General features: G+C 41.6%; 1 protein-coding gene across 1 annotated transcript; it reads right to left on the minus strand.

Annotated features, from left to right (window-relative positions):
- Window positions 1-16,338: 16,338 nt before the first annotated feature.
- LOC119745099 (collagen alpha-1(X) chain-like) lies at window positions 16,339-17,346 on the minus strand. The gene has a single exon (XM_038221322.1). The coding sequence runs from the start codon at window positions 17,344-17,346 to the stop codon at window positions 16,516-16,518; it is 831 nt and encodes a 276-aa protein (XP_038077250.1). The 3' UTR covers window positions 16,339-16,515.
- Between the last annotated feature and the right edge of the window lie 436 nt (window positions 17,347-17,782).

A 17,782-nucleotide genomic window follows, 5' to 3' on the forward strand; every position in this document is an offset into this window, starting at 1 on the left:
TTTATGCCTCTGCCCACCGACCCTAACTGTACCCCCAACCACCCTAAGCCCAATCTGCATCTGATTTTTAACCCCAGCCCCAAATTGAATCATCCTGACCAGCAAAAAGTTCAAACTTCAAAACATACACAATGAACAACTGGACTTTGTCTGCAATACTTTTAATAGCAAAGCTATATTGATGAAGCAAAACCGATTAAACATTACTTCAAAAAAAAATGTGTTCGCAAGAGCCAGATTAGTATCTCATCATTTATTACTGTAACAATCGATTTCAATCCAAGTGCAATGTTTGAAAAGTCTTTCTACTTTTCCATGAATTCGATTGAATTCTTCAAAACATGGAGTGTAAAACGAGCGTGGTTTTAGGTACCAATGAAGTCCAGCCGAAGGAGCTTTAAAAACGCGGCATGTAGCTTTACACATTATCAAAAGCTGGAGTTTTATTAATTATTTACATTTTCTGAGTAGTTGTATTCGATACGTATCGCATTATTATAATTACTTTGTGTTGTAATTTATTGAAACTGCCAAACAGAGCTATCATAATCAAAATGTACTAAACAAATTAAGAAACACTTTTCTGAGGACCAATTATAAAATGTTGCTGTGTTATAGGCCCTTCCTGACAAGCGTTAGACAACAATTGGTTTTTTCTGTGATAGTGTAAAAACAAACATTGCAATAAATCATAAACAATTATTTGATATGAATTCCCACACTCAATACTATAGCTGCAGTTAAACAAATCACGGGAGGAAAACAATAAAATAAATGATGAAACTTGAAAAGAATGTTTCGGGTCATATTGTGCAATTCAACTGCAAGCTTATTAAAAACACCAAAACGTGTGAAGTTTAATAAATGATAATGGGGCGTGTCCCCACACTGCAAAAACTGTGGTGTTAATTAATTACCATTCGGTATCTATATAGGACAACACCAGTAAAATTTAACACCAGGTGGGCATATATAGATACCAATGGTGTAAATTTAACACTACAGTTTTTTGCACTGCGCCCGCCCAAGGAAGAGCCTCGAACTCCTTATCTGCGTCTTTCAAGTAATTGAAGTTTGGATGATTAGATAGACGTTTGTTGGGAAATCAGTTTGTGCTGATGTCTGAGGCATGCATGATCAAACAACAAAACTCAGAAACCTGAGAGAACGTACGCAATCTCTCAGCGCATCTTGACAAAAGGGCAACCGGTACGTTTGTTTTCAGGTGAATGGTAATTACAAGTGACAGATATATTGATGGTATTTATTTTGTATTTGAACTTTGGTAAACTAATTGTCGGCTGCCTAGTCAGATTTTAAATTCATTTCACACAAAGAAAACGAATCCATGACCAAAAAATGCATTTGAATATACAGGAGTATATCTCAAATAACAATGTATGCTTGACAGTGAATGTAATGTTAACCTTATTCGAAAAAAAGGAAAAACATACGATACGATTTTTTTTTAAGTAGGCTGCAAGATTTGTTTTAAATGATACTTAAACGATACCATACGGTGTTACTATTAAGCACTCCAAACCATACTTTAATCCAATGCCGTAAAACTGTTCCGTGTATGCACTTATTAAAGTACATGTAACACAGTATTCAACTGAATTATTTTGATAAAATTGAAAGAAGTTTAATTTTACACTTACTCATTAATTAGATATTGTTTCGGATCAGTGGCGTAGTCACGGGGGGCGTGGGGGCGACAGCCCACCCCCCCCCTCCATGAAACCTTGTCGCCCCCAAGTCGCCCCCCCCCCCACTGAGATTTTGAGTTTCTAAAAAAATTGAGTTTCTAAAAAATCATTGATCTACATGACGCCCCCCCCCCCATGAAATGTTCCAGCCCCCCCCCCCCCCCCCCCCCCCCCCCCCAACTAAAATTCCTGGCTACGCCACTGTTTCGAATAGACGGTGGAGCGATTGAAAATTCGGCGATGCGCGTGATCGTGTATATACTGGGCGTGGTTATTGTGTTTTACTATTCGGGGTAAAGGAGAAAGCCACTGAATGAGGTGAAGTGATATGAATCACTACCCGCCTTACCGTGTACGGTAAGATACACCGTGTCTTCACGGTGCAGAACCAGCACCGCGCTCCCAGACACCTGCTCTTGATTAGTTGAATCCCCGCTATATCCAGTGACAACCCAGTCGCTGTTTTTCTTTAGATGTATGTAAAGGGTAGTACTTGAAGTATATTCAAGCACAGAAAATGTAAACACGTAGGTGCCCGGCACTGTACAGGTAAATGTGCCAGTTTCGAGATCGAAGCTGGTACCCGGCAAAAGCGTCTCGGTCTCCTGGAATGGCAAACGGGTGTCGCGACTCGTAGAGGTATCCGAGCCGCTCGTCCTCACCGCGGTGAATGCTACCCGCTGGTTGGAGCCGTCTGCTGTTTGTCCTGGCTCACCCTTCTGACCTTGCTGACCCGCATCGCCCTTTGACCCCGGCTGACCGTACGGCCCCATCGGTCCTGCTGGCCCAGGCAGACCTGGTATGCCGGGTATGGCGGCAGGTCCCTGGCAGCACTGCTGACACACCTGAGACGCAGGACCATTACCGTCCGAGGGAACCGGCCCAGTAACGGAAGCTCGGAGCTTGACAGAGATACCCAGAAGGAGGGCGATTGAAATAATGGTTGCCATGCAATTGTTCATCTGTTAAAAAAAAAAAAAACAATAAAAAGTAAATACAAAAAAAATATGGAAAATAATAGGGAAAGATGAGATAAACAAAATTGAGGTCAGAGAAAACTGGAGAAATTGAATAAGGGTTAGACTTTTGAAACTTTGCGTCGCTTAAATTAAAAATAAATTCATACATTATTAACATGTGAAAAATGTGAAGATTTTCTCAAACATCACTGATCAAGTTCGAAAAGTTTCTCTTTAAACTTTCTCATTTAAAGGGAATTCATTTCCCGGAGACGAAAATGAAGATAACAGTTTGGCGAACATCGCCGAATTATTTAAGACGAAAATCCGCTCTTTGTCTAAATTGAAGTCTAAATCTGACTAATCTGAAAACGGACCGCTGGGGAGACTATAATTAACAAAACTTCTTTTATTCTGATCATGAATTATGAGGAACATGATTTATGAATATCACTTGGACGAATTCGGCCGGAAATTAACCCTGTCAGTCCATACGAGGGGGTATTTTGGTCTTCTCAGCACTGCACTGGGTGAACATTGTGTTCCCAGTCGCCGGAATCGGGAGGGGGGGGGGGGGTCAAACACCCCCCCCCCCCCCGCAGGTCTGTCTTTTTCTTTTTTTTTCTTTTTACAGACATTCCTTAAATATAATGCAAAAACCGGCCTCCCAGCTCTGACACCCAAACATATGCTGGTAATAAGAAAAACTCCGCCTGCGCACAAAATACGTACAGAGCCAGCTTCTGAGCCAGTTGTTAGGGGGTTGTACACTGTTCTGTAATATAATGTTAATAATCGTCGGATTTGAAGGCGCCAACAATTGAAGTAAGGTACGAGCCCCCCCCCCCCCCCTTGATTTTATGGAGTCAAGTGTCTGGACAAAATAAAACCTGTCTACATTTTAGCGTTGATTTGCTGATGGAACCCCCCTCCCGACCAAAAATCCTGAATCCGCCCATGGTTCCACCTTCTTATTTTACGTGATTATCGATATTTCTTAAATTTAAAAGGACTTTAGGATGATGGCCAGTTCTCTACATTTTTACATTTACATTTATTTCATTTTTCGGGATACATTTCATTACAACAAACAACAAAATTAAATACTCAGAAACACACATAAACATTTTACACAAAACATACACAATATAATATTTAACCAGCTCCGCTGGATTACCGTAAAGAAACATGGTTTCTGTCGAGGGGCTCTCCAACTGATTCAACATGACACACTAAACACAATCTGTTATAGCTTTGACTCAAAATGTATCAATGCATATGAAAAGAAAATTCTTCCACCAAATCATCTCTCCATTGTGATGCTTGATTGAGGTAATTATCAAATAATATTCACTTTACCTTGAAGTAACGTTTTGGAATTCTATCAGGACAGAAATCCTCGACAGTCGAGCAGATTGCTAGCTAAAAATAATACCAAAAAAATTAGTCATTCAAAATTCACTCGGAGATGACTTGGGGACTGGTAGGGGAGGCATAGCTTAATTTCACACAAAAACACCGCAACCAATCTCTGTGATTGTGGATTGAGTTATTTTTTTATTTTATTTTATTTTTTATTTCAAGCGAATTGTGTTCTCCAACGGCTCTGACTGGGCTCACGTTTGAGCAACAATCATCTTTGTTTGAGGATTTACTAGTTTGGAATCGAACGAATTAATCACAAAATTAGAATTTTGTCGAAATATGTCAGCAAGATCAAGTTTAAGTCACGTGAGATCGTATCGCAATGTCCGGACAAGTACCTATATCATGACAGAAACCTTGCAATGTCATAAGTGAAGATATGACCTGTTTCTAATTCCCTTAAAGGGAATATACATCATTGGCTTTTGGTGTAATTTTCAAAAATGGAATATTTGAGGGGATAGTATAATAGATCAAATATTGTTACACTGACATGTTTGAAGTTTTGTGTTCAAAAATGCTGGAAAAACCAAGAAATACAAAAATGTTCAAATAGTCTGGTTCCCTGACTCCACTAAATATAAAATGGATCAATTTACAGATGCCGGAAAATTGTAAGGTAATGGAACCAGTCTAGCTGGCCTGCACCCGTTCATGAACCTGTAACCAATAGCAAACAAAATATTTGGACCAAATTTGGAGCAGTATTTGAAAAAAAGTTAGGTTTTTCAAATGGTGGTCGGCCGACCACCGTAGGAAATTTTTACAAAAATATCATTTTCTTGAAAATGACCTCACACCAACTGCCATAATTTTACAGGATGCTTTAGACTGTCATTTACCAACATCCTAGTAATGTATTTCGTAACAATTGGTAGTTTTATTTTTTGATGTTTGCAAATGTTGTATATTCCCTTTAAATCGTTCGGAAAACTATGGTGGCTTTAAAGGGACATCGCACATATATATTGACGCCAATATTGACGCCAATATTCACGACATGGCCCCCATGTCGCAAATATTGACGCCAATATTGACGCCAATATTCACGACATGGAGCCAAGTCGCAAATATTGACGCCAATATTGACGCCAATATTCACGACATGGAGCCAAGTCGCAAATATATTGACGCCAATATTGACGCCAATATTCACGACATGGATCCAAGTCACAAATATTGACGCCAATATTGACGCCAATATTCACGACATGGTCTCCATGTCGCAAATATTGACGCCAATATTGACGCCAATATTCACGACGTGAACCCAAGTCACAAATATTGACGCCAATATTGACGCCAATATTCACGACATGGTCTCCAAGTCGCAAATATTGACGCCAATATTGACGCCAATATTCACGACATGGTCTCCAAGTCGCAAATATTGACGCCAATATTGACGCCAATATTCACGACATGAACCCAAGTCGCAAATATTGACGCCAATATTGACGCCAATATTCACGACATGGCCCAAGTCGCAAACCCACTCAGGCGTGAATTTTTTTCACAGCTTCTTGGGGTGTCCGTTACCTACACAGTCTGGCACCCAGACCCACCTATCTCTGGCTGAACGTTCGTCGTGAGGCGCAGCGCGAACCATGGATGTACATGTACATTGGACGCAAGGTGACCGTTTTAGCCGATTTTCGGCTAACTTTGACAGAATTTTTGTAAAAAACGAGAGTTTGACAGAAAATTTGACAGAATGGATTTTTTGGGGGGCAGATTTCTGGCACAATTCTGCAAAAATGGTTGTCAATTTGATTTGATGACTGAGAACAGCAAATTTGAACAAAAAATTAACAGCAAATTTGAACAGCAAATTTGAACAAAAAATTTGGTACATATGTTTAAAAAAGCTTCAATCCTTTCAAACAAACCCTGGCATAATGGGACAGGTTGGCTGGTCTATGCAAATACTTGTCGCAAAGTTGCGCTTTTTATTTTTGGGACTCGATCGAGTCTTATTAGCCTTCGCTCGAGTCGAGTCGAGTCTTCTGAAGAGGGACTCGAGTCGAGTCGAGTCATTTGCTCGCAGTGACTCGAGTCGAGTCGAGTCATTTGCTCGCAGTGACTTAAGTCGAGTCGAGTCATTTACCTTTAGGGAATTGAGTCGAGTAACCAAATATTGTGACTCGAGTCGAGTAACCAAAAATTGTGACTCAAGTCAGACTCGAGTCGAGTCATTGATCTCGAGATCAATGACTCGACTCGAGTCCGACTCGAGTCACAATTTTGGGTGATTCGACTCGACTCGAGTCCCTAAGGGTAAATGACTTGACTTGACTCGAGTCACTGCGAGCAAATGACTCGAGTCGACTCGAGTCCGTCATCAGAAGACTCGACTCGACTCAAGCGAAGGCTAATAAGACTCGATAGAGTCCCTAAAATAAAAAGCGCAACTTTGCGAAAAGTATTTGCAATGACGGTGCAAAATGTATGCTCACTTTACTTTGCGAATAGCAGTCATGTTCAAATATACGAGTGTCAAAGACTCCCACCTAATTTGGTTCTAGAATGCACAAAATACTATCCAGGAACCAGATTTTTAAACACATTTACTAATTCGCTGTTTCATCGTTGGTTTTGGGCGATTTCTTATACAACTTTTGGATTTGAACGCTCGCTAAAGTTATGGCCTCCTTTTATAAATTTTGGTATACATAGTGTTCAAATAATCGTGATTCGGACTGACTCGAGCTAAATATTTGACTCGACTCGACTCGACTCGACCTTTTGACCTAATGACTCGACTCGATTTGAGTCACTTCTTTAAAATGACTCGACTCGACTCGAGTCACTTCTTTAAAATGACTCGACTTGACTTGAGTCACAACAATCAGTGACTCGTTACAACTCTGGGTCTAGGTGCTGAAGTTCACTGGAAACGTCGTCGTGGCCGGATCCACGTTTTGCCCGAAATTTACGGGATAATTTCATAACATCTTTATGTGACTATAGATTGTTTATAATGTGAGTTGAACCTTAATTAAGGTAATACTACCAATCTACATGTGATTTTAAGTGTTTATAGTGTATTTCGAGTATTTCTGGGAAATTTGGCAAATTTTTGATAAATCTGACAGATTTTTTATGTGCATTTAGCACAATTTGGCTCTGACCTTACGGTCACACTGATTGGACGTCCGTGTCCTTGCAGCGAAGGAAGTTTGCGTCAACACAAACACAATATTAAAACGTGTGTGCTGTAGAGTGGGGTGCGCCAGACAAGTTGCTTGAATTGCATACCTAGGTTGCTAAAAAAGAAGAAGAATATTCACGCCTGAGTGGGTTTGCGACTTGGGCAATGTCGTGAATATTGGCGTCAATATTGGCGTCAAAAGTTGCGACATGGAGGCTATGTCGTGAATATTGGCGTCAATATTGGCGTCAATATTTGCGACTTGGAGACCGTGTCGTGAATATTGGCGTCAATATTGGCGTCAATATTTGCGACTTGGCTACATGTCGTGAACATTGGCGTGAATATTGGCGTCAATATTTGCGACTTGGAGACCATGTCGTGAATATTGGCGTCAATATTGGCGTCAATATTTGCGAATTGGGTCCATGTCGTGAATATTGGCGTCAATATTGGCGTCAATATTTGCGACATGGGGGCCATGTCGTGAATATTGGCGTCAATATTGGCGTCAATATATATGTGCGATGTCCCTTTAAAGCCACCATAGAAAACCCTTGTATAGATTTGGTTTAAAAAGTGACCCCGCGTTCACGTCACGCTGTTGTACGGTGTTGGAGACGGAATTAGAATCAAAACATTGCACATACATTTTCCTCAAATGTACACATCTTCTATCTGAGCTGAATCTTCAACAGGTTCCTCAAAATGTACGTAACTACTGAGCTGAAACTTCAACAGGTTAAATAGATGTTGAGGACCTTACTAAAGATATTAAGATATTATGTTGCTTCTAACAAATAAAATGCACCAAAAGTAGATGATCCTATGTTTCTTTAATTCATTGGCTCAAAATGGGCTTGAATTTGTGGTTGTGAGAATCACCATGAGCTTACATTTTCTGCATTAATAACGGAAATTGATCTCATACCAATAAGTACTGGCGAAAATATTACAGGTGGCATTCAAGTTAACAGTCGTTACAAAAAGAACTATTTAACCGGTTGGGAAATTAGAACACTGAATTGGCTATTAGCATCAGCCACCATCTGTTTCTCAACAAAGTATGTCCCAGAAAATATGTCAGATTTACTGCACAATAATTTAGTGTTCATATACATGCATGAAGCCAAATGGGCCTTATTCACGAGTTGGCCATTTTTGTCGAGATCCCTGAATGTATTATATTAATTGTTAACTGTTGAATGGGATGGCGCCAGACTTTTTATGCAGGCATAATGCAGCCTTACTTTACTGTCAGTTTTAATCTGGCTTTACACATTAGGGAACGTTAAATAACAAGTTTGTAATTATTCACTGAAGCAGAATGGACTTCATTAATAATCAACTTGCTTTCATTTCTCTACAAAAGTTCCAGATATCAAGATTTTACCTCACTCTCAATACAATATGGCCGACTCGTGAATACCACTATCGGTGTTTCAAAAAATATTCAACAGAATCTTAATACATGTAGTGGCATGTTGAGTGGAACCCTTTACATGTAAACATCACTAAATTCATCCCAGATCTTGTGTTTCGAACTTTTAAGGCTGAGAGCAGAGCATGCAGCAGGGCCGAATAATGTTTACAAATATCAACTCTAAACATGATCAGAAATAAATCCAGTTATTTAAACCAATTTGAACTAGAATAAAACTGTTTGCATCATCATCCCGTCCGTTCATATTTGCGCCTTCTAATAGTGAAACCATAGAGCGTTTGTTTCCGACTAGCCACACTGTTGTGAACAATGTTTGAAGGTAACTTAAAAATCATGTACACAAAATGGCGCGTATCGAATATTAGCGCGCTTGCTTGGCTGTTGACATTCGTGTATCGGTAGTCACGCAATATCAGTTTCAATTGAAGTTTTGTTCAGAAAAATCGTGTTTTTCAGTCCTTAAGCAAGTACAGTTAGAGAAAGGGGAAATTTCAAGACGGCTACCGCGCTCAGCAATAATCTTAAAAAGAATCCGACACTGACTGAAATGACACTATGCGCAAAAAAGGCAACTTTTTTGTTTCTGAAAAAAAAACAACAATTAATTGTTTCAAACACTCACCAAGCAAATCTCGTTCTTGCAATATAGCAGTTCGCTCGGGTTGTCGTCTGAGGGTGAAGAGGTGCTGCGGTCTTGTGAGGAGTGAAGAGGCCGCTCGTGGCTTAAATATTGCCTTAGATTTCCCGAGCAGTGACTGGCCCGGTTTATGATTGGCCCCTGCTCGCTGTCACTCAGACATCATCGACTCGCTTCATGTTAATAAGAAGGAAGTGATGTCAATTTGGTTGCGGCTATACAGTCAGAATCAAAACTTGTGTCACCGACACTGAAATAGCCGCATCTTATTGGTGGATATGGATGTCGGTGACACGTACATCTAAAACACACGATTTGTGATTGACACATAGAGCCTGTCAATCAGAAACCACTCACTGGTGATCAACGACTTGTTGGGTGCTTTACTTTGATTGGTGGATTGAAAATTGACGTACACTGGCCGAGAATTCATTAAATGTGCAGTTGGCAATTCAGTCCATTGAATTGTGTCGATTTATGTAGGCATGTATGAGGAATTAAATCGTAGTCAAGACGGCGGCAAAAGTAGGATTTAACTTAATTCCGAGAGCACCTGGGTGCATAATATGGATGCACTTAACTTAAATGAAACGTACTATTATACAAGAGTGCATTTTGTTCCAGTCAGGATCTCAAATTAGAGAACAAGGGAAGAGGAGAGGGGCTAAGGTCCTCCACTGGCAGGGGGGAGGCAGTGAGGCGGGAAGGGGGAGGGGGTAGCAGTGAGGTGGGAAGGGGGAGAAGGGGGAAGGGCAAGGGGTGAAAAGGGGCAAGGGGGGTGAAAGGGGCAAGGGGAAGGGGGGGGGGGGGCCCATGTACCCCGTGTCTACAGTTGTGGCCATGGGTTAGGCATTGCTATTTAATCTTGGGGATTTTAAAGACTAAGATGCATTACAAGCAAGTTGGAAGAAAGTTAAGTGAACTTCTATGAACTTTGCTGTCAGCCTTGTATCATATTTCGGCAGCCTTGTATTGTTGGACGTGCGTTTTTAGAATTGTGTAAACCCCAGTCCGAATGAACCTTCCCAGAAATGCAGGAATATATGATGTGCTATGATGGACCTACAAAGCACAATTAGTTAGTTAAACTAATGACACAGTTCAACAATAGAACGTAAAATGCATTAAGATAAATATCCCCCCATATAAACAAGATAGGCATGTTTTGCATGACCAGATTTCCTGTGTTTATTATTTAATGACTTCCGCATAACGAGTCATCCTGAACTTTAGCCTTGGTGATATCCGGACAAATTAATCACACCAGAAGGTGTCATTCTGTTTGTTTAATCATCTCGACATTTAATAATCTCTTAAGCAATGGCGTAGCGCCGATATTAGTGTGGGATGCGGTCGTTGAACGACCGCAAGCCCCTCCCCCTCCTTCCAAACCCCGTGAAAAAAAGCCACTGATGTGTTAAGGGGGCTTAACATTAATGGCCATGTTCCGAAGCCGGAGACAAAGCTTAAACTTACAAAACGCCTAAGGCCTACTGTAGTAAGGTGTTTCCCAAACTGCGGCTTCGTTCCGTTTTCGGCCTCGGGCATGCGGTTTTGCAATGGAGCTGCAGCTGTCTACATGGAATGAAGCCGGGACTTGGAAAACCCAGCAAGTCACTTTCTCAGCGTGTGCATTATATTATAGTCTCCGATCAAAACGCCTTGCTGTTTCGCTTTTCGGTTATATACTGGTGAGAGTCTGGTTGACCTTGTGAAACGGCTGCAGTGTTAGGCCATTATTTTGACCAGCAGAGTTAATTCCTTGTTATTATTTGGGGAACCGTCAACTTGGAACTGGTGAAGATCTGGGGATGGAGAGGATTTCGAGTGGAAATGGACGCTACGTAGCTATTGAGGGCATTGTTCTTGAATATAATGTTCTAGCATACACGCGTGCGTTGATTGTTAATACTTCAAAACGAACATTTGATACAAAATTGCAAACATAAACAAAACAATATGTTGATCGTTGTCAGATAAGAGAAACTATCAATAAATACGGTGATGTATTGGCAATACTAAATGTGAATATGAGAGGTGCAGATAATCAAATGTTAATAGTCAATGACGAAAATAAAGAATAACAAGGGAATAAATGAGTGCTTGCGAGGTGTTAAACACTATGTTTAAGACTGATTGGAGTCTGGAATGCTGATAATTACCCAAGACGAAGCAGAGGGCAATTATCAGCATTCCAGACTCCAACCAGTCTTAAACATAGTGTTTAATACCGACCTAGCACATATTTATTCCCATTCATCAATAACATTTCTGTCAAAAAATGTCCAAAAGTCAAAACTCGTTCGCCCACAGGCGGGCTCGAGTATAGCTTTTTCGCTTAATTCGGTCCCGCATGAGGGTGGACAGTTCTTCTGTCGATTCTACACCGGTGTCCTTTTGCGACACCCCGGTGTAAGATATTTTCGGTCTTCCTCGCCAGAGAATGACTTTGTGTGCCTCCAGCTCCGAGTGCCGGTAACAGTGGCCTGCTAACTGCATCCGACGGGCTGCGATTTTGTCTCCGACTCCATCGTAGGAGTTAGAGTCCATGTTTCACATCCATATAGTAGCACTGATCGATGGTTGCCAAGAAGAAATAGATTTCTACGTTGCGGCTAATGGTGGAACTCCCCACTTTCTTCGTGTCAGCCAGTACCCTCCATGACATTCCTGATATTGATGTCCTGGTCACTAGAGTTGATCCACGCGCCAAGGTACTTAAAGTCAGGGGCCTCATTCAGCTCTCTACCCTTCAGCGTCTTCAGTGGGATGTGTTCGGGCGTGTTGTAGATTGAACACTCAGTTTTCTTTGTGTTGAGCCTGAGCCTTACCTTCAAGCACTCTGCTTCTACAAGGGGTAGGAGGTACTTGCACCTGCTCGACGAGGTCAGACATCAACGCGATGTCAGCAGCAAAGTCGAGATCCGTTTCTGTGACCGCTGGTTGCCTTTTCGATATTCTCTGAGTGACAGTGAATCTGAGGTCGGTCTCCCTCCCATTTATGGCTCTACCCAAGGCATAGTCGAGAACAATGATAAAGAGGAAGGGTGCTAGGGTGTCGCCTTGGAGCACCCCTGCTGTGGTGTCAAACCAGTCAGTCTCACTATCCGGAGTAACCACCTTAGCCAGTGTGTTGGCGTACATTGACTCTATGGCACGGAGTAACAGGGGTGGAACTCCGTATAGGCCTTTAAGATTCTTAACGATTCCCCGATGTATGGATCAAATGCCTTCTTGAAATCGATAAACATGTGAATACTGCTGCTAGGTTGTTTAATTTCACTTTGTCGATAATGCGTCTTAGAGCTAGGATGTGGGCAATGGTTTTGCGCTTCAAACGGAAGCTGTTTTGGTTGTTTCTGAACAGTGGATCAATGACGCCTCTGATGCGATTCAGGATCAAACGGTACATTTTTGCAATGATGCATGAGAAACTGATACCTCCGTAGTTGTCAGGGTATCAGAGGTTACCAGCCTTGGGCACTGGTATGATCTTGTTGAGCAACCACTGTAATGGCTTCTGATTATCCATTAGGGCCATGCAACACATCTCCAACACTATGGCGTCAAGGTCACAGTTCTTGAGCACCTCTGGTGGAATGTCATCCAGCCCTGCTGCCCTACTCATCCGAATCCTCGACCTCTGGTGCGCTGCTTAGTAGGTTGCTGACATGGGTGTATCATTACTGTGTTTCCACTCTTTCCTGAGAGGAAAGCTCCTGCTACCTGCCCTTCATTTGCTTTCCTGCGTCCAGTTATTTCGTTGATGACCTTTCAGCCCTCGCCGTAGCGTGCTCCACCGTGTTACGCCTCTATTATTTGAGTGTTTTCATTGAGGACCTCTTCGTTTCAGTCGATCATAGGTGTAGAACAAATGCTGTTTTTCCACCCTGTGAGTTTTTTGTTCTCTTCATGGTGGCCTCTGTCGCAGGACAGGCGTGCCTGTATGACAGCCTCTCTCGCAGCTGCGTTGTCTGGGTGCTTTGACTGGAGAGATTTCTTTACCCTCTCCTTTTTAGGTACCACTACACTATCTCGTTCGCTTTGTTGAACCTTCCGCACCTCTCAGTAGGGTCCTCTTGCTCCCCTATCCTTTGGTAGTAGTTGTGCATCACCACCGTGTATCGTTTTTGAATATCAGGGCGGGATGAGAACTCCTTCCTGTTATACCTAGTCCTACTGCTCGGCTTTGGTACTCTGAGACTTAGACGCACCCTCATGGAGACTACTCTGAGGTCTGAGCCGACGGAGTTGAATGACGAGCACGGTTCAGAATTCAGAATGATGTTCCTCCACTTGCTACGCATTAGAAGGACGTAGTCTAGTTGACGCCTCATCCCCAAGCCTCTGCCTTGGAAGGTCCACATCTTTTTCCGATATGAAATCGGCTAGCAGAGCTCCTTTTCTGTTGGTAGCATCATGATAAGTGAACGGTGCATCTTCAGGGCCCATTCTAGCGTTGAAGTCGCCCAGTATTGTCAAGAAATTGGGAGCCGGCGCTCCCATTACTGCTTCTGTAAGGGTCTCGTAAAATTTCTCAACCTGTTCTTGTGGTGCAGCGTTGGTGGGCGAGTGGACCCTTCTGGATACGCCACTGCCCACATTATACCCCGACCAACAATAGAGCTAGCAACCAACCTACTCCCACTAATATGGACGTAAATCAGGAGTGGCGTTAGGAAGGATTTACCCCACACTTTCTTTAATAAGGGAGATGATTGCCCATAGGATCCCCCCCCCCCCCACGAGTGTTGTGATGAGAATAAAAAAAATCAAACTAATAAGTTTAGGTAAATACAAAAAATAACAAACAACACACACGCATAATGTGTTAATGGACGTAAGCGCGTAATTTTGCATTGCGCGTGCATTTTTATCCCCAACAGCGCCAACCTCGTCCCCAGTGCTTACTTTATTTCCAACCTCGTTTCCAATAGTAAGCCCTGGATAGGAAACTTTCTTCCCGATCATGATTCGATTCCGCTATTGGATAGTAATAAATTTTTATCGTGTACTTGCAGCATGTGTTTTCGCGATCATTCATCCACGCCTTCTCGAAAATACTCATTTCCTTTCCAATATTGTTGGCAATATATGACACCGCATACAAAAACAAACGCAAATGTACACAAGGGCAGGCACCAGACTATTGCTCATGTGCATACGTGTTCAAAAATCTTGCACATGCAATTGATCGTGTTCCAGGGTGAGAGAGCAGGTGTGGTGGGCGCGTACTGCTCGACACCCTGGGGACGAGGTTGCAACAGCGCCCCTAGTGTCCCCTGCTGTCCATCCCCCACCTCTTTTCGAATTTCCACGGTTTGCCGGCAACTAGGCGGCGTGTTATCACCACCCCCCCCCCTCGCTATACGGATTTATGCCTCTGCCCACCGACCCTAACTGTACCCCCTCCCACCCTCAGCCCAATCTGCATTTGATTTTTAATCCCAGCCCCAAACTGAATCATCCTGACTTGCAAACAATTCAAACCTCAAAAACATACACAATAAACAACTGGACTTTGTCTGCAATACTTTTAATAACAAAGCTATATTGATAAATCAATTACAGATTAAACATTACTTCTAAAAAATGTGTTCGCGAGAGTCAGAATACAATGTAGTATCTTATCATTTATTACTGTAACAATCGATTTTAATCCAAGCGCAATGCTTGAAAAGTCTTTGAACTTTTCCATGAATTCTATTGAATTCTTCAAAACATGGAGTGTAAAACAAGCGTGATTTTTGGTACAAATGAAGTCCAGCCGAAGGAGCTTTAAAAACGCGGCATGTAGTTTTCCACGTTATCAAAAGCTGGAGTTTTATTAATTATTTACATTTTCTGAGTAGTTGTATTACATACGTATCGCATTATTATAATTACTTAGTGTTGTAATTTATTGAAACTGCCAAACAGAGCTACAATAACCACAATGTACTAAACAAATTAAGAAATACTTTTTTGAGGACCAATTATAAACTGTTGCTGTATTATAGGCCCTTCCTAACACTGATAGTGTTACATTTAAAAACAAACATTGCAATAAATCATAAACAATTATTTGATACGAATTCCCACCGTCAATACTATAGCTGCAATTAAACAAATCACGGGAGGAAAATAATAAAATAAAGTATGAAACTTGAGAATGTTACTGGGTCATTATTGTGCAATTCAAATGCAAGCTTATTAAAAACACGAAAAATTTGTGAAGTTTAATAAATGATAATGGGGCGTGTCCCCACACTGCAAAAATTGTGGTGTTAATTAAACACCATTAGGTATCTATATAGGACAACACCAGTAAAATTTAACACCAGATGGTCCTATTGTAGATACCAATCAGGTGTAAATTTAACACTACAGTTTTTGCAGTGCGCCCGCCCAAGGAAGAGCCTCGAACTCCTTATCTGCTTCAAAGTAATTGAAGTTTGGATGATTAGATAGACGTTTTTTTGAAAATCAGTTTTGAGCTGATGTCTGAGGCATGCATGATCAAACAACAAAACTCAGAAACCTGAGAGAACGTTCGCAATCTCTCAGCGCATCTTGACCAAAGGGCAACCGATACGTTTGTTTTCAAGTGAATGGCGATTACAAATTACAGATTTATTGATTTGTATTTATTTTGAATTTGAACTTTGGTAAACTAATCGTCGGCTGCCTAGTCAGATTTTAAATTCATTTCATATAAAGAAAAAACTCCATGACCAAAATGCATTTGCATTACAGGGTATCTCTCAAAAAATGTATGCTTGACAGTGAAAGTAATGTTTACCTTATTCGAACAAAAAGGAAAAAATATGCGATACGATTTTCTTTTTAATGACACATCTTCTATATCTACATTATTAGATGCACATACAAACTTTTCAATCGGGATAATATAATGTCAGTACTTTTAAGTAGGCTGTAAGATTTGTATTAAATGATACTTAAACGATACCATACGGTGCTACTATTAAGCACTCTAAACCATACTAATCCAATGCCGTAAAACCGATCTGCGTATGCACTTATTAAAGTACATGTAACACAGTATTCAACTGAATTATTTTGATAAAATTGAAAGAATTTAAATTCTACACTTACTCATTATAGATGTTGTTTCGGATAGACGGTGGAGCGATTGAAAATTCGGCGATGCGCGTGATCGTGTATATACTAGGCGTGGTTATTGTGTTTGACTATTTGGGGTAAAGGAGGAAGCCACTGAATGAGGTGAAGTGAAATGAATCACTACCCGCCCGACCGAGTACGGTAAGATACACCGTGTCTTCACGGTGCAGCACCAGCACCGCGCTTCCCGACACCTGCTCTTGATTAGTTGAATCCCCGCTATATCCAGTGACAACCCAGTCGCTGTTTTTCTTTAGATGTATGTTAAGGGTAGTACTTGAAGTATACTCAAGCACAGAAAATGTAAACACGTAGGTGCCCGGCACTGTACAGGTAAATGTGCCAGTCTCGAGATCGAAGCTGGTACCCGGCAAAAGCGTCTGGGTCTGCTGGAAGGGCAAACGGGTGTCGCGACTCGTAGAGGTATCCGAGCTGCTCGTCCTCACCACGGTGAATGCTACCCGCTGGTTGGAGCCGTCTGGTGTTTGTCCTGGCTCACCCTTCTGACCTTTGACACCAGTTTCCCCGATTCTTCCAACGATACCTGGTACACCTCTCGGACCTATTTTGCCAGGCAGACCAATCCCATCATCACCTTTAAACCCCGTGTTCCCAGGAGCTCCCCGCTCACCCATAGGTCCAATCGGCCCAATCTCACCTTGCTGTCCTGCATCGCCCTTTGACCCCGGCTGACCGTACGGCCCCATCGGCCCTACTGGTCCAGGCAGACCTGGTATGCCGGGTATTGCGGCAGGTCCCTGGCAGCACTGTTGACACACCTGAGATGCAGGACCCTCACGGTCCGAGGAGGGAACCGGCCCAGTAACGGAAGCTCGGAGATTGACAGAGTTACCCAGAAGGAGGGCGATTGAAAGAATGGTTGCCCTGTAATTGTTCATCTGTGAAGAATAACAATACAAAGTAAATAAAAAAAAGAAAATAATAGGGAAAGATTATATAAACAAAATATTGAGGTCAGAGAAAATTAAGAAATTAAATTAGAATTAGACTTTTGAAACTTTGCCGTCGTTTAAATTGAAAATAAATTTATATATTATTAACATGTGAAAAATGTGAAGATTTTCTCAAACATCACTGATCAAGTTCGAAAAGTTTGATTTAAACATTCTCATTTTAAAGGGAATTCATTTTCCTGAGACGAAAATTAAGGTAACAGTTTGGCGAGCATCGCCGAATTATTTAAAACGAATCCGCTCTTAGTCTAAATTGAAGTCTAAATCGAAGTCTAAATTGAGAATGTTGCTAAACAACTTTGGAAGTCTGACTAGTCTGAAAACGGACCGCTGGGGAGACTATAATTAATTAAGGCCAAAA

Source organism: Patiria miniata, unplaced genomic scaffold (assembly GCF_015706575.1).
Source record: "Patiria miniata isolate m_02_andy unplaced genomic scaffold, ASM1570657v1 HiC_scaffold_7, whole genome shotgun sequence".
NCBI classification, from domain to species: Eukaryota; Metazoa; Echinodermata; class Asteroidea; order Valvatida; family Asterinidae; genus Patiria; species Patiria miniata.